This window comes from Cynocephalus volans, chromosome 11 (genome assembly GCF_027409185.1).
Source record: "Cynocephalus volans isolate mCynVol1 chromosome 11, mCynVol1.pri, whole genome shotgun sequence".
NCBI lineage: Eukaryota > Metazoa > Chordata > Mammalia > Dermoptera > Cynocephalidae > Cynocephalus > Cynocephalus volans.
Window position 1 is genome coordinate 62,513,257 of NC_084470.1, and position 27,326 is coordinate 62,540,582.

The 27,326-nt window shown below is 49.1% G+C and overlaps 1 protein-coding gene across 1 annotated transcript; it reads left to right on the forward strand.

The window, feature by feature from the left end:
• Positions 1-13,761: 13,761 nt before the first annotated feature.
• Positions 13,762-26,609, forward strand: ITIH1 (inter-alpha-trypsin inhibitor heavy chain 1). Its single transcript, XM_063114070.1, has 22 exons — positions 13,762-13,875; positions 14,139-14,159; positions 14,446-14,612; positions 15,091-15,195; positions 15,584-15,746; positions 16,294-16,407; positions 17,533-17,658; positions 17,742-17,858; positions 18,527-18,695; positions 18,788-18,913; positions 19,851-20,032; positions 20,293-20,478; positions 21,559-21,698; positions 22,307-22,461; positions 22,548-22,562; positions 22,971-22,991; positions 23,393-23,473; positions 23,626-23,739; positions 24,671-24,872; positions 25,219-25,391; positions 26,138-26,249; positions 26,413-26,609. Exons 1-22 carry the CDS (start codon positions 13,762-13,764, stop codon positions 26,540-26,542), a joined length of 2,733 nt encoding a protein of 910 aa, XP_062970140.1. The 3' UTR covers positions 26,543-26,609.
• Positions 26,610-27,326: the final 717 nt, after the last annotated feature.

Genomic DNA, 27,326 nt, shown 5'->3' on the forward strand with positions numbered 1-27,326 from the left:
TCTTCTGAAAGCTCTTTGCAAACAATTATAATCCTAAAGTGTTCTGTCTTCAAGGAGGTTCATGGAAAGGATGGAAAGGAATCTGACAAGTACAGGTTTCTGATAACCTTAGATCATACCATTGCACTGGGTACAATTCCCAGAACTCTAATGAAGAAACTGACTGGTTTATGAAACTGCTAACCTACATTGAGTAGGAGAAGAATTAATTAAATAACAGGGAAATGCTTAGGCAGATTTTTATGCTAAGTTAGCCCATACTGAAATTGTTAAGATATGCAATTTGAATGAGCTCTGTAATGCAAGTCAAATTATCTATGATAAGCCATTTAATAAACAGTGCTATGCAACTAAACTGAAGAAACAAAGTTGATATTTAAGAAGATATAGATCCATTATTAACCATGGACTCATGGAGAGCCTGGATGGCTGCCTGTTCCTTCCTGAGTCCTTAAAGCTTTATTATTTAAAAGCTCTGCATTCTGTTACTCATCATGGAAGAGATATAACAATCCAAATTATGGGGGGGGGGGAGAATTGGTGTGGTGACTGTTCTAAAATTGCTAAAATGGCTTATGACCATTGTTTGGTTTTTCAAATCCATGATTCTGGGAAGACAATCAAAACGTCAGGTACATTTCTGCTACCTGATGGGCCATTTGAACATTTTTAGAGCGATTTCCTTCAATTGCCATTTTCAATGCATTTTTTCTGGTTGTATAGAAGCTTTTCCATTCAGGGAATCCAATGCTATAACCATACCTAAAAGATTATTTTAAAATGTGTTTCCTTCATGGGACATTACTGGAAAAATCTCCAATGATAGAGGTACGAGTTTCCCTGAACAAGTCATAAAACAGTTAAATATGGTATTACAGGTACAATAGCATTAGGCAAAGTTAACTAAATCAACTGAATTGCCTTGATCAAAGGTATTGTAGATTGGTGACAATCAGATTTACTTCTAGAGGAAAACATAAGTTGATTCCTTATAAAATATTCTCTGGGGGCCGAGCCCGTGGCGCACTCGGGAGAGTGCGGCGCTGGGATCGTGGCGACGCTGCCGCCGTGGGTTCAGATCCTATATAGGAATGGCCGGTGCACTCACTGGCTGAGTGCTGGTCACGAAAAAGACAACAACAACAACAACAAAAATTCTCTGGAAGGCTTATACCCCTAACTGTAGAACCTCACGTATCTCCTTGCTCTTCTAAACTGTATATGACTAAATGCTACAAAGTTTTAATGCGTTATGCCAAAGTGCATTTTTACCAGGTAGAGGAAGCTTTTTATGCTCCACCAACTGAGTACAATCAAACCCTTCAGGATCTTGAACCTGGAGATTGGATCTTCTGGAAAGAATGTCAGAGAAAGAATACCTTGGTACCCACATTGCAACAAAACTTTGGGGCCTTGAGCTGTGGGTTCACATATCACAGCTCAAGGGCCCCTGCTGACTCTTAGAACTATATACCCATTGGAGACCTTAAGGTAAAGCTAACCAGGGAAGTTTCTCCCCAGAAGCAGACAGCTTCCTAGATGTGGACACCTTTTCCAAGATCACAGATCAAGACTTCTCTGCCATCATCAGATTCTCACTTCTCTTAATTTTCCCTTACTTATGCCTACCTCTTTCACTTGGCAGGATGATGCTATAATTAGAATTGCACAATCAGGGACCGGCCCATGGCTCACTCGGGAGAGTACGGTGCTGATAACACCAAGGCCATGGGTTCAGATCCTATATAGGGATGGCCGGTTCACTCACTGGCTGAGCATGGTGCTGACAACACCAAGCCAAGGGTTAAGATCCCCTTGCCAGTCATCTTTAAAAAAAAAAAAAAAAAAAGAATCGCACAATCAGTAGTGTCTGTGGGTAACTTGACAGAGTGTTGGATCTATCGTGTCAAACCCAGATCTTTGCATGACTTAGGGGATTTATTGGTTTACCCAATGGGTAACTTTGGCAATATCCCTAATGTTCAAATTGTACTAGTGGTAAGATTTCTGGACCCTGTTTTAACTTAATCCAGCAACGGAATATAAGAACCAGGGCCAGCAATTATATCTGTAATAAGACAGATTTACACCAAAAGCCCTAATGAAGTTTTTTTTCAAACTGATTTATGTGCCAGGGTTCTATAGTGTTCTTTTAACTTGTAATAACTTTGCCTCAGACCCTTGGCTAGGAACTGCTAATTTCACCATTCTAAGTAATGTATTTATGAACAATAGAACTTTAAAAATGGTCCTTGCATGCACCATAGGGTATACTCTTATTTGTAAAGGATTTTGAAGTCAACCTTATAATGGGCAAACTCATACCTTGATGTATGAAAGATGAAAGGCCAATGAAGGATAGGATTGGGGGGGGGAGGGGGCAGCTGGTTGATATGGAGATCCAAACCCTTGATGAGCTAGTGTATTACTCCATTCCTGTTGCTTATAACAAAATACCTGAAACTGGGTGATTTATAAAGAAAAACAACATTTATTGCTTACAGTTTCTGAGGCTGGGAAGGTCAAAGTCCATCTGGTAGTGGTGACAGTGACCCAGGGGTCTCACATTGCAAGATGGTGGAAGCAGAGAGAGAGACAGACAGACTCTCCTCTTCTTTTAATGCCCTCAGAACCATGCCCATGACCACCATTTTTAATCCATTCACTGTGGCATGGTCCTACAACTTAAGCACCTCTTTAAAGCTCCACCTTTCAATTACCGTAATAGGATTTCCCACCCTCTTAACAGTCACAGTGGAGGCTAAGTTTCTAATTCATAAAACTTGGGGACACAATTAAGCTTCAGTGAGTTTTGGGGGGACATAATTCAATCCACTACATTCCACCTCTGACCCCTCAAAACTCATGTCCTTTTCACATACAAATACATTCATTCCACCTCCAAAGTCTTCACTTGTTTCAATTCAAAAGTCCAAAGTTCAAAGTCCCATCTGTGAAGTTCAAAACAAGTTATCTACTTCCAAGATACGATGTTAGGACATAGGGTACATATTCCCATTCTGAAAGGGAGAAATAGGCCAAAAGAAAGGTGTAACAGGTCCCAAACAAGTCCAAAACCAGCAGGGCATGCATTAAATCTCAATGCTGGTGAATCAGGTACCTTGATTCTATGTTTGACCTCCTCTGCAAACTGGTGTGGGGGTTGGGTCCCCATGTCCTTGAGCAGCTCTGCTCCTATGGCTTTCCTGGTCTCATGCCACACTTTAGCACTCCCAGGCTGGTGTTCCACTCTGGTAGCTCCACAGGTCTGTGGCTTCCATGGCGGTCCCACTCTCACAGCTCTGCTAGGCATGACACTGATGGTGTTTCTCTGCTGCAACTCCAACCCCATGCTTCCACTCGGCAGTGCTCTAGTGAAGGTTGTCTGAGACGGATCTCTTCCTGGGCCTCCAGACTTTTCCATATATCCTTTGAAATCAGGGTGGAGGCTCCCAAGCTTCCACAGCTCTTACATTCTGTGAGCCTAAAGACTTAACACGATGTGGACGCTGCCAAGGCTTCCAGCTTGTATCTTCCAAAGCTCTGGGTCCAGCCACACCTGGGGCCAATTTAGCCATGGCTGGAGCAGCCAAAGCAGCTGGAGTGCTGGTGCTGGAAGCAGCTTCCCAAGGTGGTCCTGAGCATTGAGTCTGTGGAGGGTGCCTCAGGCCTGTTCCCCAAGACCATTTGGTCTCCCTAGGTCTTTGGGACTAAAATGGAAGGATAGGTCCCAGAGGCTTCTGCAATGCCTTCAGGGCCCTTTTCCCCTTCTCTTGATAATCCTCTTTCTTCATACCAATCTTCTTAGCTAATGTTCACTGGGCTGCACCATTGCATGCTCTTTGCTTCTCTATCACAGGGCCAGGCTGCAAATTTTCTAAATTTTTACACTCTGCTTCCTTTTTAAATTCTGGCTTTATGTCATGCCTTTGCCACCATAACTCAGCATAGGCTGTTACAAGTAGCCATGCAGCTTCCTTAATGCTTTGCTGCTTAGAAATTTCTTCTGCCAGGCATTCTGGTTCACAGCTCTTAAGTCCCACCTTCCACAAAGTCCTAGGGCATCGACACAGTGCAGCCAAGTTCCTTGCCAGTTCACAGCAAGGGTGAGCTTTGCCCCAGTTTCCAATAAACTCCTTATTTCTTTCTGAGACCTCCTTAGAATGGTTTTCACAGTCCATATTTCTATCAGCATTCTGCTCACCACCTTAACCAGTCTTTAAGACATTCCAAACTTTCTCTCGTTTTCTTATCTTCTAAACTTTCACCAGCATCTAGGCTTTTTCTAGCCTGTTCCTCCAAATTCCTCCAGCCACTCCTCAATACCCAGTTCCAAAGCTGTTTCCACATTTTCAAGTATTTGTTATAAGCAACACACCACTTTTCTGGTACCAATTTTCTGTATTAGTCCCTTTTGTGTTGCTGTAACAGAAATACCTGAGACTGGGTAATTTATAAGGAAAAGAGGACATTTATTGCTTACAGTTTCTGAGGCTGGGAAGGCCAAAGTCCATCTGGTGGTGGTGACAGTGACCCGGTGGTCTCACATTGCAAGATGGTGGAGGCAGAGAGATCAAAGAGAGACAGACAGACAGACTCCTCTTCTTTTAATGCCCTCAGAACCATGCCCATGACCACCATTCACTATGGCATGGTCCTACAACTTAATCACCTCTTTAAAGCTCCACCTTTCAATTACCGTAATAGGATTTCCCACCCTCTTAACAGTCACAGTGGGGCTAAGTTTCTAATACATAAAACTTGGGGACACAGTTAAGCTTCAGTGAGTTTTGGGGGTACATAATTCAATCCACTACAGCTAGGAATTTTATTTTATTTATTTATTTATATTTATTTATTTATTTTTTATTGAATCAAAACTGATTATACATATTTTTGGGGTTCAACCTTGAAATATGTTGATCAAATCAATATTATTAGCATATATATTGTTACAAATTGTAATTATTCTTTATGCCCCTTGTCCAACTCTCCCCATCCCCTTCTCCCTCCCCCCTCCCCCCTAATTACCCTAGATTTCTTCTCTCCCTCTGAAAGAATAATGGTTACTCTGTTGATTTGTTGCCTAGATGATCTGTCCAATGCTGAGAGGTGTGATCAGGTCCCCCAATATTATCATAGAGCAGATGCTTCTTCTGTTACTCTGAAATGGGATTTGTGGAGAGAGACATCCTCTTCTTTTATCTATGCTGGTGATTCTCCTTGTGTCAGTGCACTCCAGTGGTTGGTGGACCATCTGCATGGTGGTTGTGGCTTCGAGCTGCTTTCACAGTAGCAGTGGTTATTGTGGTGGCTGTGGTGGGCCACCCACATGGAGGTGATGTTTTTGGCATGCTCCTTTGTGCTGATGGTGTGCCTGGTTGTGGGATGTGTCTGGTCCCTGACTCCATGCCTCAGGTCCCTGGTCGGGCCCCGATACGCTGGCATGGTGTGCCTGGTTGTGGGAATGGGGTCCAGTTCCTTTCTCCATGCCTCAGGTTCCTAGGTGGGCCCTGAGTCACTGGCACAGTGTGCCTGGTTGTGGGAAGGGGGTCTGGTCCCCAGCTCCAAGCCTCCAGTTCCCAGGCAGGCCCCAAGGCGCTGGTGGTGTGCCTGGGCTGGAACTAATTTTTTGTCCTTTACTTACTTCTAAAACAGGGGAACTTCCTGTGGGAACCAGTACTTGAGCTGTGTGGTTGAGCTAAATTGCTGCTTTGCTGCTGATTCCCTAGGGAAGGCGTTTTGTGCAGCTCAGGTTATAATGGTTGACTTTATAGGTACTTCCAGCTCTCCAGAGACCCGGTGGATCTGGGTTGTGTAGAAACTCTGATATGGGTCTGAGTTTTTGCATCGAACTGCACCCCATGCCATTCTGCATTCCCGACCAGTCTCCTCTGGGTGGTCCTGCGCTGATTGGGGAGTAGATTGGCTGTCCTTGCTGTGTCCCAGTGTTCCCCCAATGGGCCTGTCTCCCCCACTGCCTGTGCTCCAAACACTTCCCATGGGACATGCCCTGTGCCAGTCCCTTGTGATGACTCACCAGCCTCTGAATGGCTCCCTTTTTTAGTTGTTCTGGCTCCTCGCTCCTGCATGGGTCCATGGGAATCCTATTAGTGGTCTTGCTGTCTTGAGGGCCACTGAAGCCCTCTTCTCCCCTGCCATCTCCAAACAACTCCATCTGAAGGACACAGCTGCGGCTTCTGCTGGCTCCTGCTCCATGCGCTCAGCAGCTCCAGCATTAAAGCGGCCATGGCCCGAAATGCTCAGAGCAGTTTTTTCTTTTTCTCATCATGGTTTCTCCCGCCTTCATGAACTCCGTAGGTCTCTCCTCCTCTTCCCCTGAGGTCCAGTGGCCCCAGCATGGCTGATGTTACATTTTTATAGTTGTAAATTAGTTGATTTGTGGGAGAGAGTGATGCTGGGAACCATCTATTCTGCCATCTTGACTGGAACTTGAGCTAGGAATTTTAATGGTATCTTTGTTGCTCGATAATCAGTCAGAAACAGAACACTGGTTCACTCCTCTCAACCTACATCATAGGTTAAAGAGAATATTGCAAGAAAGCATTAACCTTCTGGATGGACATCATTTGTTAGGTTTTTGGGGTTTTTTTCCCCATAGCTTGGATTAAATGTAAATGAGGCAAAGATTAGAAAATTATCCCTCACGATAGGCTCTATAGTAGATTCTACTTCAAGGACTATGGTTGCACAACAGACTTCTTTAAATTATCTTGCTAAAGTTGTTCTAGATAATAGAATTGCTCTAGATTACCTATTGGCTGAAGAGGAAAGAATCTGTGCAGTTGCTGACACTTCTTGTTGCACATGGATAAACACATTGGGTATTAGAAAGACTCAGTTGCGGGGATTTAACAAACAGCCTGCTTGGTTAAATGGGTAGATTCTTTATTTGGCTCACTCTTGAATCTGTTCGATTTTGGTTTGTTTGGTTCATGGGGTCCTGGCTGAGAAATACATGCCAAACTCTTGGAATTATCCTCCTGAGAGTCAAAATAGTAGTCTCCCTGGTGCACTGTATTTTCTCAAAAGTTTTGAATGTTTGCATGCAACCATCTGTAGAATGCCAAATGGTCTCTCTTCAACTGGAATGACAAAATGTCAAAGAAATACATTATCGTAAGGATACCATAACCTATAAATGATGTATTGAGACTGAAAATCCACAGTGATGGTAACTGAAAGTAGTGCTGATGTCCTAAGTTTTGGTCACACTCTCACATAGGTGAGAACCTGACCAAAAGGGGAGAATTGTTAAACAAAATTATGGGAAGCTATTGTTTTGGACTGAGCTCCTGCACTAGATCCCAATAAGTCATACTAAACCAAAACGGAGTGACTCATATTAAGTGTCACATAACCAAACAGAAACTTTAAGGAAACCAACAGATCTCAAAACAGACAAGTTTTTTTCCCCTGAAAACAGGAGATCCCAGCATAAATTGAGAAGGTTGACCAAAAGGGAGGAATTATTAAATTAAGTTTGACCTAAAGATTTCTTCAGACATAGTGAACTGTAAACTAACTTGATGTGTAAACAGACTGTAACCTACTCTTTTAACAACTAGTCAAGTCTCATCCAACTATGGGCAGCTAACTGTCCAAACCATGTTCAAATATTGCAAATGCCCAGCTGTAACCAACCCAGCTGTTTCTGCACCTCACTTCCATTTTCTGTATGTCACTTTCCTTTTTCTGTCTATAAGTCTTGCCCAAACAGAAAGCAACCACAGAGTCTTCCTGAACCTGTTCTGGTTCTGGCAGCTGCCCAATTCGTGAATTGTTTTTTGCTTAGTTAAACTCTGTTAAATTTAATTTGTCTAAAGTTTTTCTTTTCAACAACTCTAAGTGAGCCCCTGCTCACTTCCCCTTCCTATTCCCTCATTCTTCATTTAAGAGCTAATAATATTATATTGTATATTTCCAAATAGCTAGACAAGAGGATCTTGACCATAATCACTACAAAGAAAAGATAAAATGTTTAGGTTATGGATATGCTATCTAGCCTAAGTGAGTCATTGTACAATATACGCATATATTAAAACAACACATTGTACCCCACAAATATGTACAATTAAAAATACAATTAAATTTTTCAAAAAATGCCCAGTTAGCTCTGTGCAAATCCAAATGAAGCTAAGCTTTCCCCCTACTGTCAGTAGTTACTAAATAAAATCTGCTTTCAATGCTTTAACTAATGCCTGGCTTTGTCTATCTTTAACAATATCATTAACTGGAGTTGAATATTTATTTATGGTTCTTTTTGTTTCGTTTTCTTGTGGAGATGAAATTTACATTGAGTGAAATGTGCAAATCTGAAATGTGCCATTAGATAATTTTCACAAACGCATACACCCAAATCTCCTATCAAGATATAAACCAAGGATGTGGAGAAATTAGAACCCTATGCCTTGCTGATGAAAATGTAAGATGGTTCAGCTTCTTGTGGAAAATGGTATTGTGTTTCCTCAAAAAATTAAACACAGAATTACCATACGATCCAGCAATTTCAATTGAAAGCAAAGACGTAGATATTTGTACCCCTTTTTTCACAGTGGTATTATTCACAGTAGCCAAAAGGTGAAAACAACCCAAATGTCTACCTGCAGATGAATGGATAAACAGATTGTGGTATCCACAAATAATGGAACATTATTCAGTCTTAAAAAGGAAGGAGATTCTGACGTATGCTATAACATGGATGAGCCTTGAGGACATCATCCTAAGTGAAATAAAGCAGTTACAAAAGAACAAATATTGTATGATTTCATTTATGTGAAGTATCTAGAGTAGGCAAACTCATAGAGACAGAAAGTAAAATGTGGGTGCCAGTGGTTGGGAGAGGAGGGGATTGGGGATTAGTGTTTAATGGGTACAGTATTAGTTGGAGAAAAAGAAAAAGTGCTAGAGATGGATAGTGGTGATGGTTGCACAATGACGTGAATATACTTACTCCGCCGAACTGTATATTAAAAAATGGTTAAATATGTACTGGCCTGCTGCCAAAAAAAAAAAAAAGTTTAGATGGTGAATTTTATGTCTTATGTATTTTACCACAATGAAAAATGTTTAAATTTTTTAAAGAGTTTCAAAAAAGTGTAGATCAGTGTTTTCAATCTTTATTTCAGTATTATCCCCTATGGTGGCTTTTTAGAGAGTTTCTTCTAATCACTCCCTCCCATGAAATTTTAATGCCACAGATATACTGCATATCTGTTTATATACTGTGGCCCTTTGGAGGGCTACGAACCATTGTAATATCTAAGGGTTTTTTTTGTCCCTCTCTGTATTAATAATCTGTTTCTGTTGCTTATAACAAAATACTGAGTGATTTATAAAGAAAATGAAATTTATTGCTGACAGTTTCTGAGGCTGGGAAGTCCGAAGTCCATCTGGTGATGATGACAGTGACCCAGGGGTTTCACATGGCAAAATGGTGGAAGCAGAGAGAGAGCAGAAAGACAGACTCTCCTCTTCTTTTACAGCCCTCAGAACCACACCACTGACCACTATTTTTAATCCATTCACTACGGCAAGGTCCTTCAATCCAATCACCTCTTCAAGGCTCCACCTTTCAATTACCATAATAGGATTTCCCACCCTCTTAACAGTCACAGTGGGGACCAAGTTTCTAATACATAAAACTTGGGGGACACAATTTAAACTTCAGTTAGTTTTGGGGGGACATAATTCAATCCGCTACACCCTCTAAGTACCAATTTTTGCTCCATTGGGGACGATATTGCTCCTGCCAAGAATGCATAATATAGAGCATTACTATTACCCTAGAATGTTTATTCATGCCCTTTTCCATTTAATCCCCAGTGCCCTCTCAGAGGCAGCCACTGTTCTGATTTTTTTCACTGTAGATTAATTTTGCCTAGTGGCAAAATGGAATTATATGTCATATATTCTTTTGCACCTGGTTCTTTCCCTCAGCATAATGTCTGTGAAATTCATCTCTGTTGTTGCATGTTTCAGTAACTTGTGCCTTTTTATTGCTGAATAGTATTCCAGTTGCATGAATATACCACAATTTGTTTATCCGTTCACCTGCTGATCAACACTTGTGTTGTTTCCAGTTCAGGCTATTATGAATAAAGTTTCACGAGGCTGGTACTATTATCATCCTCATTTTACAGTTAAGGAAACTGAGTCCCTGGGGAGTTAAGAAACTCAAAACATTATTCTAGAAGCCTTAGGACTTCTCACTCCTAAAACCCCCTATAGTTGCTTGGCCCCTCCTGCTCTCAAGAAAGCTTCCTGGAAAATGACTCAGATTCCCTAGAGGATTTCTTAGTCTTTATCCATCCCTTTTCCCCTCAGCAGCCTTTGCCCTGCTGGGGAATCCTCTTGTTTCTTGGTTTCTAGAACTTTCCTGGTTTTCCTGCTATCCCTGTCCACTCCTGTTACCCTTTTGACTTCTCATGATCCCCTCAGCATATTTGATGTTTCCCAAGGTTCTGTGCTCTGCCTTCTGCTTTTCACCGCCCTGAACTTGCTCTTGCTCAAATCTGTCATTCATTGTACAGACATTTAGCAAGGGCCTGCAAGGTGCCAGACCCGTGCTAGGCCCTGGAGGCACAACAGTGAACAAAGCAGACAAGGTCCTGCCCCTGTGGGGCTTACAGTCCAATGGGGAGATGGCTGTTAATCAGTGAAGCATACTAACAAGTTATCCTTGCCAACTGAAGTCAATACTGTGCAGAAAAGTCACAAGGCCAAGCCTGGGCCTCCAGGAGAGGTTGCCCCAGCAAGCATTGCATAAGCTGAAGTTTGAAGGAAAACTTTTCCAGGCAGAAGAGCAACATGTGCTAAGGCCCAATGGACTCATTTCGAGACTTTACCTCCACGCTGCAGTGTGAACTTCTTGAGGACTGGGCCAAGCCTACCTGCTTCAACCCCCTAAACCCAGCAGGTATGGATGAAGAAATGGAGGTGATGACCATGTGAGTGAAAATAACTGCCTACAAGGATCTGGAAGAAGTCTCCGTGGTTGAAGCCGAGAGACTCAGAAGGGCCATGGGCTAGGTTAGATAGAGGGGTTAGAGGGGCCAGACCACCTGGAAGTGTTTTAGACAGGGAAAGGCTTGGAGCAGACTGACCTTTCTTTTTTTTTTTTTTTTAAAGATGAGCGGTAAGGGGATCTCAACCCTTGGCTTGGTGTTGTCAGCACCACGCTCAGCCAGTGAGCTAACCGGCCATCCCTATATAGGATTCGAACCCATGGCCTTGGTGTTATCAGCACCGCACTCTCCCGAGTGAGCCACGGGCCGGCCTCAGACTGACCTTTCTAAATGATGACTCTCGCTTCTGCCTGGAGAGTGGACACAGAGAGGAAGTAAAGGAGCAGCCATTGAGGTGAGAGACGAGGGCAGCTTAGAGTCCATGGTTACTGGGGATTGAGAGAAAAGTGAATGGATTAGAGAGTTATTTAGAGGGTGTGAGGTGAGAGTAGGTGGTCTATGAGAGGGAGCATCCAGGATGCCACCAGCTTTGTGGCTTGGACGGCTGGCAGGATGGCAGTGGCCTTCTTTGGAGTGGACAACAATAGGAGGAAGACCTGGCTTGGTACAGTGCCAGGAGGGGGGGGAAGGTCGGGAGTTCAGTTTGGACATATCTGAATGAGGGGCTGCGAGCACGTCAAGCAGGCAGTTGGCGTATGGATGGAGCTCAGAGCAGGCTGGGCCCCTATGGTATCACATCGGCACCAGCAGCACAGCCACCCTCCCAGGCCCCAGGCTCAATCCTCAGCAACCTCAGCTGCTTTCTACCCACCCCTACCCCCACCTCCCACATCCACAATATGGGCCAACTTATCCTCTTCATCTGTAATGTGGGACAATAATAGTGTCTATCTCTTTGGGGTAGTTGTGAGCAATAAATGAATTAGGACCGAAAAGGTTCTGAGAAGCATGCTAGACACTAGTCATTATTACCTCTCCCCATCCCCTTCATCCTCCCCCACCCCCCCTAGACACACAAATGTTTCTAGCACCTTCCATGGACCAGGCTTGGCTCTAGCCATTTCTCAACAGCCCAGTCTTGAACTTGTCACACCCCAAATATCACACCTTGTCACACCTATTCAAACACCTTTAGTGTTTGCCACCCATAAGGCTGGCCACTTTCAGACCCCTGCACCAGATGGTCTGAAACCACTTCCCAGCCTCCTTCCCCACCCTCTTCATTAGCTGCTGCTCCCACCACACTGACACCTCCACCTTCCCCAAGCACACTTCTTACTTACCCATCTGCTTCCTCTCCCTCCCCTTCCAAACCTCACCTGCCCAAGTGCTGCTGTTTTTCCCAGGCACCTCCTCCAGTAACCTTCTCCCAACCTTTTGCGAGAGGAGCTCCACCACTCCAAATTTCTACAGCTCTTCCTTGATGTGCTGCTTCAGCTTCTGACCACTCCCTGGGATTCACTGGGCTTCCTCTGACTTGTCTGATTCCCTTTCCCCAAGGCATCAGCTCACTGAACAGAGTGAGGCACCCAAGTTTCATCTTGGTGGTGTCCCAGTGCCTGGCATTGTGCCCAACACATCCCAGGGGTCAGTTGATAGTGGTGCAGAAAGCAAACAGAACCCCAAATGTACACTTTGATGCTGATCCATCTCATTTTCCACAAAGGCCAGAAAACAAGCCAGAAGGTCACTCTGGCCTAAGGACAATAAACCCTTTCCCAGAAACCAATCTGTGAGACAAAGTCCAGGACAAGCAAACAGAGATCAATGGGGCCTCTGGGCACCCTTGTCTCAAGGGGTTATGGCAGCCAGTATGTCCCACCCTGCCCACCGAGCACACTAACCAGGGGCCATGTCTGCTTAGTTGTGGGGGATGGGGTGGGGTGAGCATAAAAACTAAGAAACTGCAGGTACAAGAGGATATCTGGGGACTCTTCCCTCTGGGATTTTCAGTTCTGCTTTTCCTTTCTTTCTTGAAGCACAGAGAGCTTTTCTGTCTCACATGATGGGCTTGGGTTTTGGAGTCTGAGAGACCTGGGTTTGAATCCCTCTTCTGTCACTTGCTGTGGGACCAGTGTCCCAGGGACATCATGAGGATGAAATTAGATGATAAAGGGCTTAGAGCAATGTGAGACACATAATCAGCTCTCAACTATGAATATGTATCATCCTTTATCTCCACTTTGCCTGCTGGGCATCCCTGCCCAGGTGGAAGAACAAGGAAGCTTCTGTTCTTTCCAAATCTGAATGAGAATGTCCAGAGAGATGATGCAACTGGCCTAATGCATGGGGTACCCATAACATAATGCCCAGGCTGCCTCTGAGAGAACTCTTGTCAGGGTTGGCACAGTTAGAGCCATGGGCATGGCCGGATGTCATGGCACTGCCTAAGCCACCACATCCACCACCCCAACCAAAGCATGACTGAAAAGTTTGTTGATGCCCAAAGAATTTTGAAAGGAAAGCCTAATAAAGTTTAGACATCCATTTTTAACTGTGGCTTCTTGCCACATGTCACCATGTCACTGGTGCTGCCCTGTGCCAGACCTAGGATGAGATGAGCCATTGGGGGTCTTCACAAGTCACAGTGGCTGAGTGCGGTTCTGTGCAAAAGGGAACAGCCTAGAGCTGGAAACCACCCCCACCCCAGGAGAAGGCTCTCACTGCCAATCTCTGATTCCCTTCACCTTGTCTAATGTTTAATCCATGTTTATCCAGCACCTTATTGATTAATGGTCTCAGTGAAGTGACAGGACAGCGGAGCCTTGCAACCATGGATGGTGCCGTGGGGTTTCGGGGGCTGCTGTACGTGTGCCTGGTGTCCCTCCTTGCCCTGCAGGCCATGCCTGCTCCAGGGTCGGACACAGGCACGTCCAAGGGCAGCAAGGTATGTGGCTAAGCCCTCAGGGCAGAAATAGACAGCTGAGCCTTGATGGGGCTGGGGAGGGACACAAGATCCCCACTCCAGGGGCCGGGGCCACCCCCACTCACCTCATCCACCTCTGACTGAAGAGGTGACCTCCCAGCAGCACCAAGGAGGCAAGACCGAGGGGCAGAGGACACAGGCTATGTTCCACTCCCACCCCTTAACAAATAGGTCACGGTCCCTGGTTGTTCCTACTCACACTTGACCCTGGCTTTGTTTTGCAGAAGCGACAGACTGTGGATACAGTGAGTGAGAGTCTTGGCAAAGGGGTCTGTGATGGGGCCCTTAGTACAGCCTTCCTTTCACCTCCAGTGCCTCAGGCAGAGGGGACTCCCATCTCCTGGAAATCGGGGTTTGCTCCCACCTCACCTCAAACCCCACTGCACAGTCTTAGACAGAGGGAAGGGTCTTCCTGGGAGGTCTGGTCTGTTCTCCCAGCATCTGGGCACCTTGCGTCAGATCTGGACAAGGAGGTCTCACCAGCTCAGAGGCCCCTGTCCCAGGCCACAGCCCCCTTGCATCTCACTTTAGACTGTCGATGGCGTGTTCATCCGGAGTTTGAAAGTCAACTGCAAAGTCACCTCTCGCTTTGCCCACTACGTCATCACTAGCCAAGTGGTCAACACTGCTGATGAAGCCAGGGAAGTGGCCTTTGATGTGGAAATCCCCAAGACAGCTTTCATCAGTGACTTTGCCATGTGGGTGCCCTGCCCGACTCCACACCCTCTCCCACTGGTGTCCATTCACTAGTCCTAGCCTAAGACCGTGGCGGAGAGTGGCCAGAGAGTGCAGGCCATCTCCTCACTTCCAGAAGGGCCATAGGCCAGCTCTAGCTCTGAGGGGAGGATGAAGCCCTTTAGATGTGTTCTTGGCTCCCATCTTGGACAGCAAACTGAGGCCTCTGGCAACATGTTTTCAGCCTCAGGCCCAAACAGCAAAAGCCAGCATCTGAGGCTTCTTGCTGGCCCCTATGACAGTGTCTGCCCACCTCACTGCTTGTGGGCCCCCTGAGCACCACTGTGGGCAGTGGGAGCCTGGTCAGGAGAAGTCCCCCTGCCAGGAAGGTTTGCACGAACAGAGCCTTCTTGGGGTCTAGGCACGGCACACCTCCTACGTGAGGGACCTGTGTGGTCGAGGAGGGGTACCTCCCCTGAGGGCTTTCTTCCCTCCCTGTAGCACAGCAAATGGGAATGCCTTTGTTGGGGACATACAGGACAAAGTGACAGCATGGAAGCAGTACCGGAAAGCAGCCATCTCAGGAGAGAATGCTGGCCTTGTCAGGTAAGTTCTGGACCCTGCCTGCCTAGTTTCCAAAGCTGCCTTCCCCAGCCAGGAAAGATCTGAGGGCTGTAAGGTGGCCGGGAGTGGAGAACAGCCCCAGGATGATGGAAGGGTGAGCAAACTGCCCAAAGCCAGGTGCCAGCACAGGTGCACCAGCAAGACTGATGTGCAGTTTCCCTTTTCCCAGATCTGCATCAGGGAGAAGTGGAGCCCCCATCCTTGGGCCCTGACCCTGACTAGCCAGTTCAGACAAGGGTGAGGGTCAAGGAAACCTGGGAGAAGCACTAAAATAAGAGAAATTGATTCTGATGGCCATGCTTTAGGTGACAAGGACCCACATATCATTTACCATTTATCTGCCTGTTGTTGCCTCTGGTGGCACATCCAGGGCCTCGGGGAGAACTATGGAGCAATTCACCATTCACCTCACCATCAGTCCCCAGAGCAAGGTCACATTTCAGCTGACCTATGAGGAGGTGCTGAAGCGAATCCTTATGCACTATGACATTGTCATCAAAGTCAAGCCCAAGCAGCTGGTGCATCATTTTGAGGTACATCGCAGTTCCCAGGGCAGGGCTCCTTCCTCGCTCTCTCTCTCACTACAGCTCCCAACACTGGTTCAGCACTCACCCATGTGTCACCCTAGGCCTGAGAACACAGGGAAGGGGACTGACTCCTCAGGGTGCACTCTGATGGGCTCTTCTTGGGCAGGGAGCTCTCTGAACCCTCCCACTTCCTCCCCATCTCTGAGTCTCAATTTGCTCATCTGCTAAATGGGGGATTCCTACCTGTCCCAGGACTTCCACAAGGATAACACAAGATATTGAATGTCCAGGTAACTTGTAAATCAGAAAGACCTGAGCAGCCTGAGGGGTTGTGATTACTGCTGGCACCTAAGTGGCAGCTGAGTTGAAGGGTGCAGACATTCACACCTTCATTCAGTAAATATTTTTGGAGTGCCTCGTATGTGCCAGGTCCTGTGCTGAGGGCTTGGTGGACACTACATACAGTAGGTAGCTGGGACACATTGGCTCCTGGCTGAGATTTGATGATGGCCTGAATGAGAGCCTTGGTGCAGAATTTGCTTCAATGATGCAGATCGATGTGGACATCTTTGAGCCGCAGGGGATCAGCAAGCTGGATGCACAGGCCTCCTTCCTCCCCAAGGAACTGGCAGCCCAAACTATTAAGAAGTCCTTCTCAGGGAAAAAGGTATGTGAAATGGCAGGCATGATGGTGGGTCTCCCGGGGACTTCTCAACTGGGCCCACCCCTTATGGAATGTCCAGGCTTAGCCCAGGAACCAGGAAGGGCCTGCAGGCTGCCCTTGGGGTGACAGAGGCCAGTGCCACGTGGCTAGTGTCCCAGGGGAACTCAGCACCCCTGGTTCTCAGAGCAATTTAGCAAAAGCCTGCACACTGAGGTGGGGAAGCACTAGGTCCAGCTCCAGCTCCACCACTCACTGGCTGCATGGTCCAGGGTGAGTTACTGGCTTTCTTGAGCCTCAGTTTTTTCTTTTCATGCCTCATGCCCAAGCGAAAGCATTCAGGGAAATGTATGGCACATCAGCAAACCTCAGATGCTTTTGTGGTTAGGACTCCAAGCTTCAGTTTTCTTGGAAACATAATTAAGTTTGGAAAGGCTTTTGGCCTACTCAATGACTTGCCACTTGTCACCTATTTCCTGGAATCCCAGAAGCCCCCTGCTCTCCCCACCCCAGATCCTGCAGGAGTGTGGCATGAGGGCAGGTGGCCCAGCAAGGACCCTGCTTCCTGACTTGCCCTCAATCTGAGCCAGAAGCAAACCCTTTAGTTCCTACAAACCTATGTAGTGACTCCATAGCAATTCATCTTTTAAAAATGTTTCTTACAGTTTAGGGGGTCTTCTTTTAAACAACATATGAGACTTCAGAGTGTTGGCAAACATGATTATTTTCCATGGGGTCCTGAGGGGATGGGTCCTTGTCGTCCTAACCTCCTGCACTCTGCTCTTTGTTGACCCAGGAGGGTTTTATTTTCCAGCACAGTGTTGTAGCCTTGCTTTTTCACTCGGCAGTCTGAGTTGACCGACTTCTCTCATGCTATCATACTGCTATTATTTTGTTCTTATTTATATACCCAAAGTGGAGACACATATTGCAGAAAATCCCAGTGATTCAGAAGCACACTTAAATAAGCAAAGGAATGCGTCTTCTCTCCTATCATCTACAGGTGTGCACTCTCAGCCACCAGACCCATTTCTGTGCACATTCAAACACACACATACACACATATTTTTTTTATGTCGTCTTTGCAAACATTCTGTTTGCAGCTGCAAACCACACTTTTGATGGTTCCAGGGTCATGTGCTCTTTCACCCTACTGTGGGTCAGCAGAAGTCCTGCCCCACATGCTCTACATCCTTGCTGAATGGGGACTTCAAGGTGACCTACGATGTCAACCGAGACAAGCCCTGTGATCTCCTGGTGAGCGTGAAGTCTCTGGCCCACGATCCAGAGGGTGGGCAAGGGGTGCTTGTGAGGGAGGCCTCACTCGTTCTCTGTTTCAGGTGGCCAATAATTACTTTGCCCATTTCTTCGCCCCTCAAAACTTGACAAACATGAACAAGAACCTGGTTTTTGTGATTGATATCAGTGGCTCCATGCAAGGCCAGAAAGTGAAGCAGGTAAACTGCAGCTTTAAAAGGTTCAACCAGCAGAAATTTCTTTAGCATCATCACTCACCCCATGCCGGTTTTGCTGCCAGAATCTGGTTTAGGATTTATGCTCCTGGTCAGGTGCAAGGTGATTTAACAGGATATCCCAGTGGTTAGGGGCTCTGGAATCAGCCACCATTTCCTCACTGTGCATCATTGGGCAAGTGCATTCACCTCCCCTCAATGGCACAAACGTGAAGGATAACGGTGCCCACAGAGTCACGAAGTTTCATGATGGGGACGTGCTTGGAAAAGGAAACCTGTGTGCTACAAGTACCAGGGATAATTATGGTTGTCTGTGGGAAGCTGTCTTGTACCAGGGCACAGCCCACAGTGCTCTGAGTGCCCTGTCCATGGTGCAGTAAAACTATACTGGACAAGCAGAGTTTCAGAAGCACAGCCTCTGGGGTCCTTTTTCTTAACTCTGCCCCACTCAAACTCCTGTTCATTTCTTCTCCCCATACTGGGTCCCCTGGAAGCTCCTATCATGGGGACACCTGGTTGTCCTATCCATCCCCTCCTACTTGTGCACCATGTACCTCTGCCCTGTGGATCTCTGAAATGGGCATCTGGTGGAAGGTACTATCCTGAGACCACCTTGGGGCCATGTCCCTCCACTGACTGTCCTGTCCTTTCAGACCAAGGAGGCACTTCTTAAAATCCTGGGGGACATGCGGCCAGAGGACTATTTCGACCTGGTCCTCTTTGGGTCTCATGTGCAATCATGGAGGGGCTCACTGGTGCAAGCATCCGAGGCCAATCTGCAAGCAGCTCGAGACTTCGTGCAGCATTTCTCCCTGGATGAGGGTAAGTGTAGGGGTCTCAGGGCACCTTGGTGTCATCTCTTTCTCCTCAGAGTAAGGACATACACTAACTGATCTACTTTCTCTCCTTTGCAGCCACAAACCTGAATGGGGGTTTGCTGCGGGGAATTGAGATCTTGAATAAAGCTCAGGAAAGCCACCCAGGACTCAGCAACCATGCCCCGATTCTCATCATGTTGACAGACGGTGACCCCACAGAGGGTAAGCACAAGGCTGCCTTGGGAGGTGGTGATATCCTTGTTACCAGAGGCGTTCGGGCTGAAGTTGAAAACCCAATCACTAGAAATGCCATTGGGGGCAGAAAGACTCAGGGTAAATTCAAGCACTGGTCTAAAAACACAATTCAGACAGCAAAATCTTCGGGAGCTCCAAATCTGTCCTGTGAGTTGGGAAACTGGGGATGCTTCTGCATGACACAGGGCTGCACAGGGCCCTAAAGGATGGACAGGATTCCTAGGTTGGGTTTAATGAATGGTTATTTAGCATCTACTGTGTGCCAAGCACAGGACTAGGAAATGAGAAGAGATACCAAGAGAACAAGACATGTCTCTGCCCACAAGAAGCCCAGGGTTAACTGGGGGAGGCAGACCCAGGAGCAGACGCTCTGCCGAGGGTCCCAAGAGAACAGGATGCCAGGGGGCTGTGAACCACAGACAAGGGGCACCTGGCCCAGGCAGGGACCAGGAAGACCTCCTAGAGGAGATGGCTCCTGAGCTCAGTCTGGAGAGGGAGAGGGAGGCAGGGAGAGATCCCTGGCAGAGGAGGCAGCTTGAGCAAAATAAGGTGTGTGCACTGGTAGGGACTGCCCAGGAACTGTGGGCATGTGCAGAAAGAGGGAAACAAGGGTGGAAATGTTGATAGGGCCTTACAGGCTGCAGCAAGGAGTCATGGGAAGGTTTAGAGCAGAATCAGATCTGCTTGGGATGGATCTGCAGGGATGGGCAGGGTCTGCAAGGGGCTCTGTTAGCAATTGACCCAGGTGGACCAGGAGGAGGTGATGTCTCAAGATGCCTGTGGGGAGTGGAAATGGCCTGAGATGGGAGGTTTGGACCCCAGGGAGTGTGCCCCAGATCCCCCCCCCCATGTCCCATGTGCCTGCGGGCTGGCGTCCCATCACTTCCTGGGTGTGTGGCTGCAGGGGTGACGGACCGTTCCCAAATCCTCAAGAACATCCGCAATGCCATCCGGGGCAGGTTCCCGCTCTACAACCTGGGCTTTGGCCACGATGTGGACTTTAACTTCCTGGAGGTCATGTCCATGGAGAACAACGGACGAGCCCAGAGAATCTATGAGGACCGTGATGCTGCCCAGCAACTGAAGGTCTCCCCTGCTCCCCTGACCCATGTACTGCCAATGGCATGTCATGGGAGCCCGGCCTTGGTGGCCTATTAGCCTAGAGGAGCAGATAAAGCTCTGGTACAGAGTTCAAATCAGCTGCGGGACCTCTAGCCAGTTACTTAACCTCTCTGAGCCTCAGATTCCTTCTCTAAAGTGGGGATCCAGACACCCCACTTTGTGTGCAGGCTTCCCATTGGATGCCCAGGGTGCTCAGCCCTGAGGCTGTGTCCCCATCCCTGCAGGGCTTCTACAACCAGGTAGCCAACCCCCTGCTGGTGGATGTGGAGTTGCAGTACCCCCGGGATGCCATCTTGGCCCTGACCCAGCACCGCCATAAACAGTACTATGAAGGCTCAGAGATCGTGGTGGCAGGGCGCATTGCTGACCACAAACTGGACAGCTTCAAGGCTGATGTGCAGGCCCGTGGGGTAAATGGTGGGCCCTGGAGGGTGGAGAGGCTAAGCAGCACCTGGAGGCTCCAACCCCACACTGTTCCTCCCTGCCCACACCCAGGAGTTTCTCTTCCCCCAGAGTAGTGTCCCTACCCCCACCATGCCTGAACATCTCCATACAGGCATCCTGGGGACTGGACAGGCTGGAATGGGGCCAACATGGCCTTGATTAGTTGCAGTCTCTTGGCCCAAAATGGACCACCTGTTACTCCTCACATCATTCCCCACAAGGAGCGAGAGAACAGGAGGCCAGCCTCTCTTCTCACTAGACAACCACTTCCTGAACATCTGCTGTGCACCAGGCTTTGTACCATAGTGCAGGGCATGCATGTGTGTGCACATGTGTGGTGGGAGGGGGGTCACAGGTATGGGAGACTTGGACAGGCCTTCCAGGGCATGGACCCATACCCCACAGTGTGGTTGAGGGTTCAGAATTCAGGCTTTGAATGAGGAGAACTGAGCTGGACCATCACCCTGCCCTGACTAGCTGTGTGACCTTGAGCAAGTGGGTCCAGCTCTCTGGGCCTGTTTCCTTTTCTGTACCATGGGAGTAGTACTGCACTAGAGTGTTGTGTGGAATAAACAGAATAATCCATGCAATACCTTATGCAGTGCCTGGTGCATAGGATGCCCTTGGGAAGTGGTGCCCTCATTATTGTAGTTGGGGAAAGAAGGCGTTTGTGTGCTGGGGTAAGTTGAACAGTGCAGCCCACTTGGAACTTTGTGGGCATTTGGAGGAGCAGGTCATAGTGGAAACAGCTAGGTGCTTGTTGGCCTCCCACAGAGAGAGTAACTCCACGGGGGCAGGACCTAGTTCTCCCATCCCATGGGATTCCATAGCCTAGGCCAAGCCTGGCTCACAGAGGGGGCTTGGCAAGCATTTGTAGAATGAATGGATGAATGAATGAGGATGTGGAGAACAGGCGCAGGAAAGGGGGCAGCGCTAAGAATGAAGCTACAAAGACCAGGTGACCTTAGGGCCCCTCAGAGCCTTGAGCGCCAGCCAAGGGCTGTGCTCCTCATGGCGCATGGCCTCCCTCCCCATCTGAACTCCAGGAGGGACAAGAATTCAAGAAAACCTGCCTGGTGGATGAGGAAGAGATGAAGAAGCTGCTCCGAGAGCGTGGCCACATGCTGGAGAACCACGTCGAGCGCCTCTGGGCCTATCTCACCATCCAGGAGCTGCTGGCTAAGAGGTATAGCCCCTGCAGCCGCCTGGGGTGGGCGCCGTCCCTTCCAGAATCCCCCTACCCTTTGGAGGTGAACAGAGAAGGGGCGGTTCTGGGCCTTTGAGGTTGCGAGTAGGTCAGATCTACTTTCCTCTTCTACTTTGCTCACTGAGTTAATATCAAACAGCAGTCGGTAGTGTGGGTGGGGCCCCCTGGGCTGTTTGCCCCATGGAGCTGCCTTGGGGGAGGCTGCCTTTTACCATGGGCTGCTGTGTCCAGACATGCTCACTTCATCCTCACAGTGTGTGGGGGGAGTTCTCCCATTATCCCCATTTAACAGACGAACAAACTGAGGCTCAGAGAGGCTAGACCACTTGACCTGAATCTCACAGCTGTTAAATTCTCTGTGTATCTCTGAGGCACGCCCTTCAACACTGCCAAATCTCAGGGTTTTCTCTGTGGGAGGTCATTAAGCCCTGAGGTCCCTGAGGACACAGCCATTGTAGGTGCTTAATATGTTTGTTGAATGAGTGAATGAATGAACAAATGGGTGAGCAGATGAGGGAGTGTGAGTCAGACCACCAACGCCCAAACTGAGCTGCAGGGCTTGGGGCCGGTGTCTGTCTTGCATGCAGGATGAAGGTAGAGGGGGAAGAGAAGGCCAACCTGTCATCCCAGGCCCTGCAGATGTCACTGGACTATCAGTTCGTGACCCCGCTGACCTCCATGACCATCAGGGGCATGGCAGATGAGGATGGCCTGAAGCCCATCATTGATAAGCCCACAGAGGGTAAGGCTGGAGGGGTCTGCAGAGGGGGAGGCTGTGGGCCAAAAATCTCCTGGGCTTTAATTCTTTTCCTTTTCCCTCCCTTCCAGATTTTCTGCCCTTGGGTAAGTTTTAACTGGCCTTGGATTTAGCACAGGGCTTCCTGTGGCTGGGCAGATGGCAGGAGCTGCAGCCCCCAGTCACACAACTCCCCACTCCCAGGTCTTCCTGACTGCATGCCTTCCCCTGAGACGCCCTTCCCCATTGTGCTGCAAACTTTGCTGCATTGATTTGTGCTTCCTGAGCCTCTGTGCAGCCTGCCCCTCCCCACCCCCTGCCCGCCTGCCTCCACTGGGCCCCTTGCGTGGATGTGTGCCTGTGAGGAGGTGGCCCAAGGAGGGCTGAGACCCTTGGGAGGAGGGTTGGGCCCAGACTTGACTCACCTTGTGCTGGTTCACTTGTGGACTGAGCTGAGTGCCTTTCTTGCTGGACGCCATGAGTGACACTGTCCTCTATGTCCTTGTCTTCTGCAGAGATGCTGGGACACAGAAGGAGTAAGTGGCAGCCATCCTGGCAACTCACACCTCTACCCCTCTGACTCCACACACTGCTGGCCCTCAGGCTGTGTGCTCAGTCCTGACCAAAGCCCCCAGCTTACCAGCCCGCTTGCTCTCCTTACTGCCTCGCACTGGGAATCCGCAGAACAGTCCCTGTGACGTGGGCCTGCCCGGCCTCTTCCATTCCAGATCCCCATGGGAGCATTCAGAGAGGGGGCCAGCCCACCACACTGGGCCAAACTTCTGTTCCCACATCCTGAGAGGCAATCAAGGGCATGTAATGCCCTGTGGCCTCAGGCCAGCCCACCTGGGTGGGAGGGGACATCAGAAAAGAGACCAGCAGTTCCAGGGAAGGCCAGCCACCTCCCTTCTAAATGTCACTGACTCTTGCCCATCAGCGTTCATGCTGTCAGCCTCGCAGCCTCCTCACACCAGCTCCAACTCCAGTATCCCACGGTTGCCGAACCGAGTGACCGGTGGTGAGTCCTGGGAGGGTCTGAGGCATGTCCCTGCTTGGCATCCACCCCACCTGGCCACCTCTCTCTCTGGGACCAGCCTAGTTGAACCCCTGTCCCTGGCCAGCCCCATCTGCCTGATGCCCAATCTAACAGACTCCATGCTGTGCCCCCAGTGGACACTGACCCCCACTTCATCATCTACGTGCCCCAGAAAGAGGACACCCTGTGCTTCAACATCAACGAGGAGCCTGGTGTGATCCTGAGCCTGGTACAGGACCCTGACACAGGTATGATGGACACCACACCCTCTGCCAGACAGGGCAGGGCCAGGGATCCTCCACCATAGACATTCAGCCATGGACAGGACTGTGGCCAAAGCCTCCACTGCCTGCTGCTGTGCACCAAACACCTGGCTAGACTCCACCTGCCTTCTTCTCACCCCTGGCTGGACCCTACACAGGGCCGGCTTCATGGGGGCACCTGTGCAGGCACACGGGGCCTACACTTAGAAGGGCCCCATGCTGGGTTTAATGCTCTACTGTTGCCATCTTGAAATCCTTAATGATGTTTTAATAAGGGGCTCTCATTTTTATTTTGTACTAGCCTGCAAATTATGTAGCAGTCCTGCCCCACTTTCCCCCACAACATGGCCAAGCAGAGCCTCCAAGGGCCTCTCTCCCAGCAGTGCCTCAGGTGATGAGGATTGACTCCCTCCCCATCTCTTGGCCTCTTCTCGCTTCCTCTTAGTCCAGTCTGTCCATTTGCAAATGTCTGATGAGCACCTACTGGGGGTGGAAACTGAGACAGTCCCTGCCCTCACAGAGTTTAGGGAAGGGAGAAGACAACCAGGTAAACAAATTCTTGGATGACAATTTCAGAGCATGAGATGTTCTGTGTTGGGATAGTGAGGACTGGCAAGGGGCTTTTGGCTGTTCAGGGCAGGGGAGGCCTCTGTGAAGAGGCCCCACAAACACATGTCAGTGTCTCCATGACAGCCCAGAACCAAGGGCTAAGTACAGATATTTATAGTGTGGCAGGAAGAGTGGGAGGGGGTAGAGCTGAGTGCTGGACCAGTCCTGAAGGCCGCTCAGGTGACACCCTTAAAGACAGAGTGGCATGGGTGGAGTGCAGGGGAGCCTCCCAGGAGGGAGGCATGTTCCCCCTGAGCAAAGGCAGGTGGGCTCCTCCCTGATTGGGATGGCCCCTCGCCCACTGCAGGCTTTTCGGTGAACGGGCAGCTCATTGGCAACAAGGCGAGGAGCCCTGGGCAGCACGAGGGCACATACTTCGGGCGGCTGGGGATCGCAAACCCTGCAACGGGCTTCCAGCTGGAAGTGACTCCTCAGAACATTACTCTGAACCCCGGCTGGGGTGGGCCTGTGTTCTCCTGGAGGGACCAGGCTGCACTGCGGCAGGATGGGTAACTGGGCTGGGGCCTAGGAGGGGTGGCAGGGGGAGGCGTGGTGACCTTGAGCAAGTTACTTAACCTCTCTGGGCCTTGGTCCTCACAGGGTCAGAGCAAGAATTGAATGATGCAGTTATTATAGAGGGCTTGGCACAGGGCCTGGTGCATTTTAAGGGCCCCATACACAATAGCAACATTTGGGAGGGAGCCCAGAGCAGGTAACAGACAACCATCTGGGAGTGAAGGCCACAGTGGAGGGCGGGGAGTGGTCATGACAGCTGGATTCTGGAAAATGAGGGCAGGTGGATGGAGACGGATGCAGTGCCACTGCACCTGCCCTCACAGCCAGCTGGCCCTGCAGGGTGGTGATGACCATCACCAAGAAGAGGAAGCTGGTGGTGATTGTGGACAATGGGGCCACCTTTGAGGTCATCCTTCACCGAGTATGGAAGGGGAGTGTGGCTCCCCAGGACTTCCTGGGCTTCTACGTGCTGGATAGTCATCGGATGTCGGCCCGGACGCATGGGCTTCTGGGTACGGCCAGCCAGGCAGGCAGAGCTGGGGGTGGGGTATTGAAGCCAGAGGACTCGTGGGTCCTGAGGCCATGGGTCAGCTTTACAGCTGGTCACCAAGACAGGCCCACCTCCAACCTGGCCTCCAGGGCTCAGAGCTCCAAAGATGGGTTGTCCTGGTGAGAGTCTTGTCCCTCAAAAAGGCTGCAGTCAAACACATAGTGAAACAAAAGCTTAAGTGAGCCTGGGAGCAAGTGCGGGGAGAAGCCCAAAACAAACAGAAAGGTCCAGAGGGCTCCCAGGGTCCTTGAGAGGGGGATGGGTCATCAGCCACACTGCTCCTATGTGGCCTTCTTATGGACCCTGCTCTCTATGGCCACCTGCCTTTCCAACCTCTCTCTCCAGCCAGATCCCTTTGGATTGGTTAAAGAAGACAGGAGGTAGGACCACCTGGAAATATATTTGCTTCTTTATAGCAAGTGAACTAAAGCTGACTTTTGATGCCAAGACTTATCAGAAACAATCAAGCCCTTGAAAAAAAAGTGTGCCAGCAATTCTTTAAACCCCAGTGTTGGGCTGGCCAGTTAGCTCAGTTGCTTAGATAACACCAAGGTCCAGGGTTCAATCCCTGTACTGGCCAGCCACCAAAAAAACAAAGTAAAATAAAATAAAATAAAGTAAAGTAAACCCCCAATGAGAAACTACTGAGTGCAAGGCAGGAGCAAGGCCCCCCAGACAGTAACTCCTGCCTCCAATGTGCCTTTCCAGGACAATTCTTCCACCCCTTTGATTTTGAAGTGTCTGACCTCCACCCAGGCTCCAATCCCACAAAGCTAGATGCCACAATGATGGTGAAGAACCGCCGGCTGACGGTCACCAGGTGGGTGGGCTGCTGTCCTAGCATTTTTGCACTTGGCTGCTTTTTGTTCCTTGTTGTTGGTCTGTACTTTCCTCCAGGTGTCACATGAGTGGGGTGAGCATCCTGGGAAGTTGCAGCCTTGCCAGCTCCAAAGGGTAACCCCAGCTGACTCATCTCTCCCCAGGGGATTGCAAAAAGACTACAGCAAGGACCCCCGGCATGGGACCGAGGTGACCTGCTGGTTCGTCCACAACAATGGAGCTGGACTGATCGATGGCATTCACACTGACTATATCGTCCCCGACATCTTCTGAGCCCTCTAGCTGGCACTCCTGTCCTCCCTTGGGACCATAGCAGAGGAGGAGGACAGCATCCTGACCTGCAGCCCAGGCTAAACCTCCCTGACAAAGTGGTCCCCTGTGTCAAAGCACCCTACAACTTCCATTAAAGAGTGGCTATGTTCAGCCCAGAGCTGGCTGTTTTTTGAGAGGAAGGATGAAGGGAGGCAGCCCAAGATGCTGTCCTTCAGAAGGGCTCAGGGATGACAGTAGACCCAGGAACGGGAGAAGCAGATCAGAGACTGGGAGGGGAGCCCATGTCAACTCTGCTCCACCCCCACCCCACCCTGTTCTCTGCAGCAGCCTGGCCCCATGCCCTCCAAGTCCCCTGAGTGCCCCCTGCACAGAGCTGCCCCCACAGGTCCAGGGAGCAGTGTACACCACTCTGGCAGCATGAACATTCTTAGCTGACCAGGCACTGTTCTAAGTACCTTATGTGATTAACTAAACTTATGTTCTCCAGCCCTAGGGGATAATTTTATCATGCCCATTTACAGCTGAGGAAACAGAGGTTAAGTAAGTTGTCCAACGTCACTCCATTTGTAAGTGGCAGAGCTGGGATTTGAACTGTGCTGCTGACGTCAGCATCTGTGTGCTTAATCACCCCCACATGAATGCTCCAATTTGCCAGGAAGCTGTGGGCCAAAGCCTGCTGGGATTTGGTTCTGGATATTCCAAACTATCGTGTAAAATGGACATACAAAAGAGCTATTTGTAGATGGACTTGGGGTCCTGAAGAAGTCCTACCAGGACGGGAGGC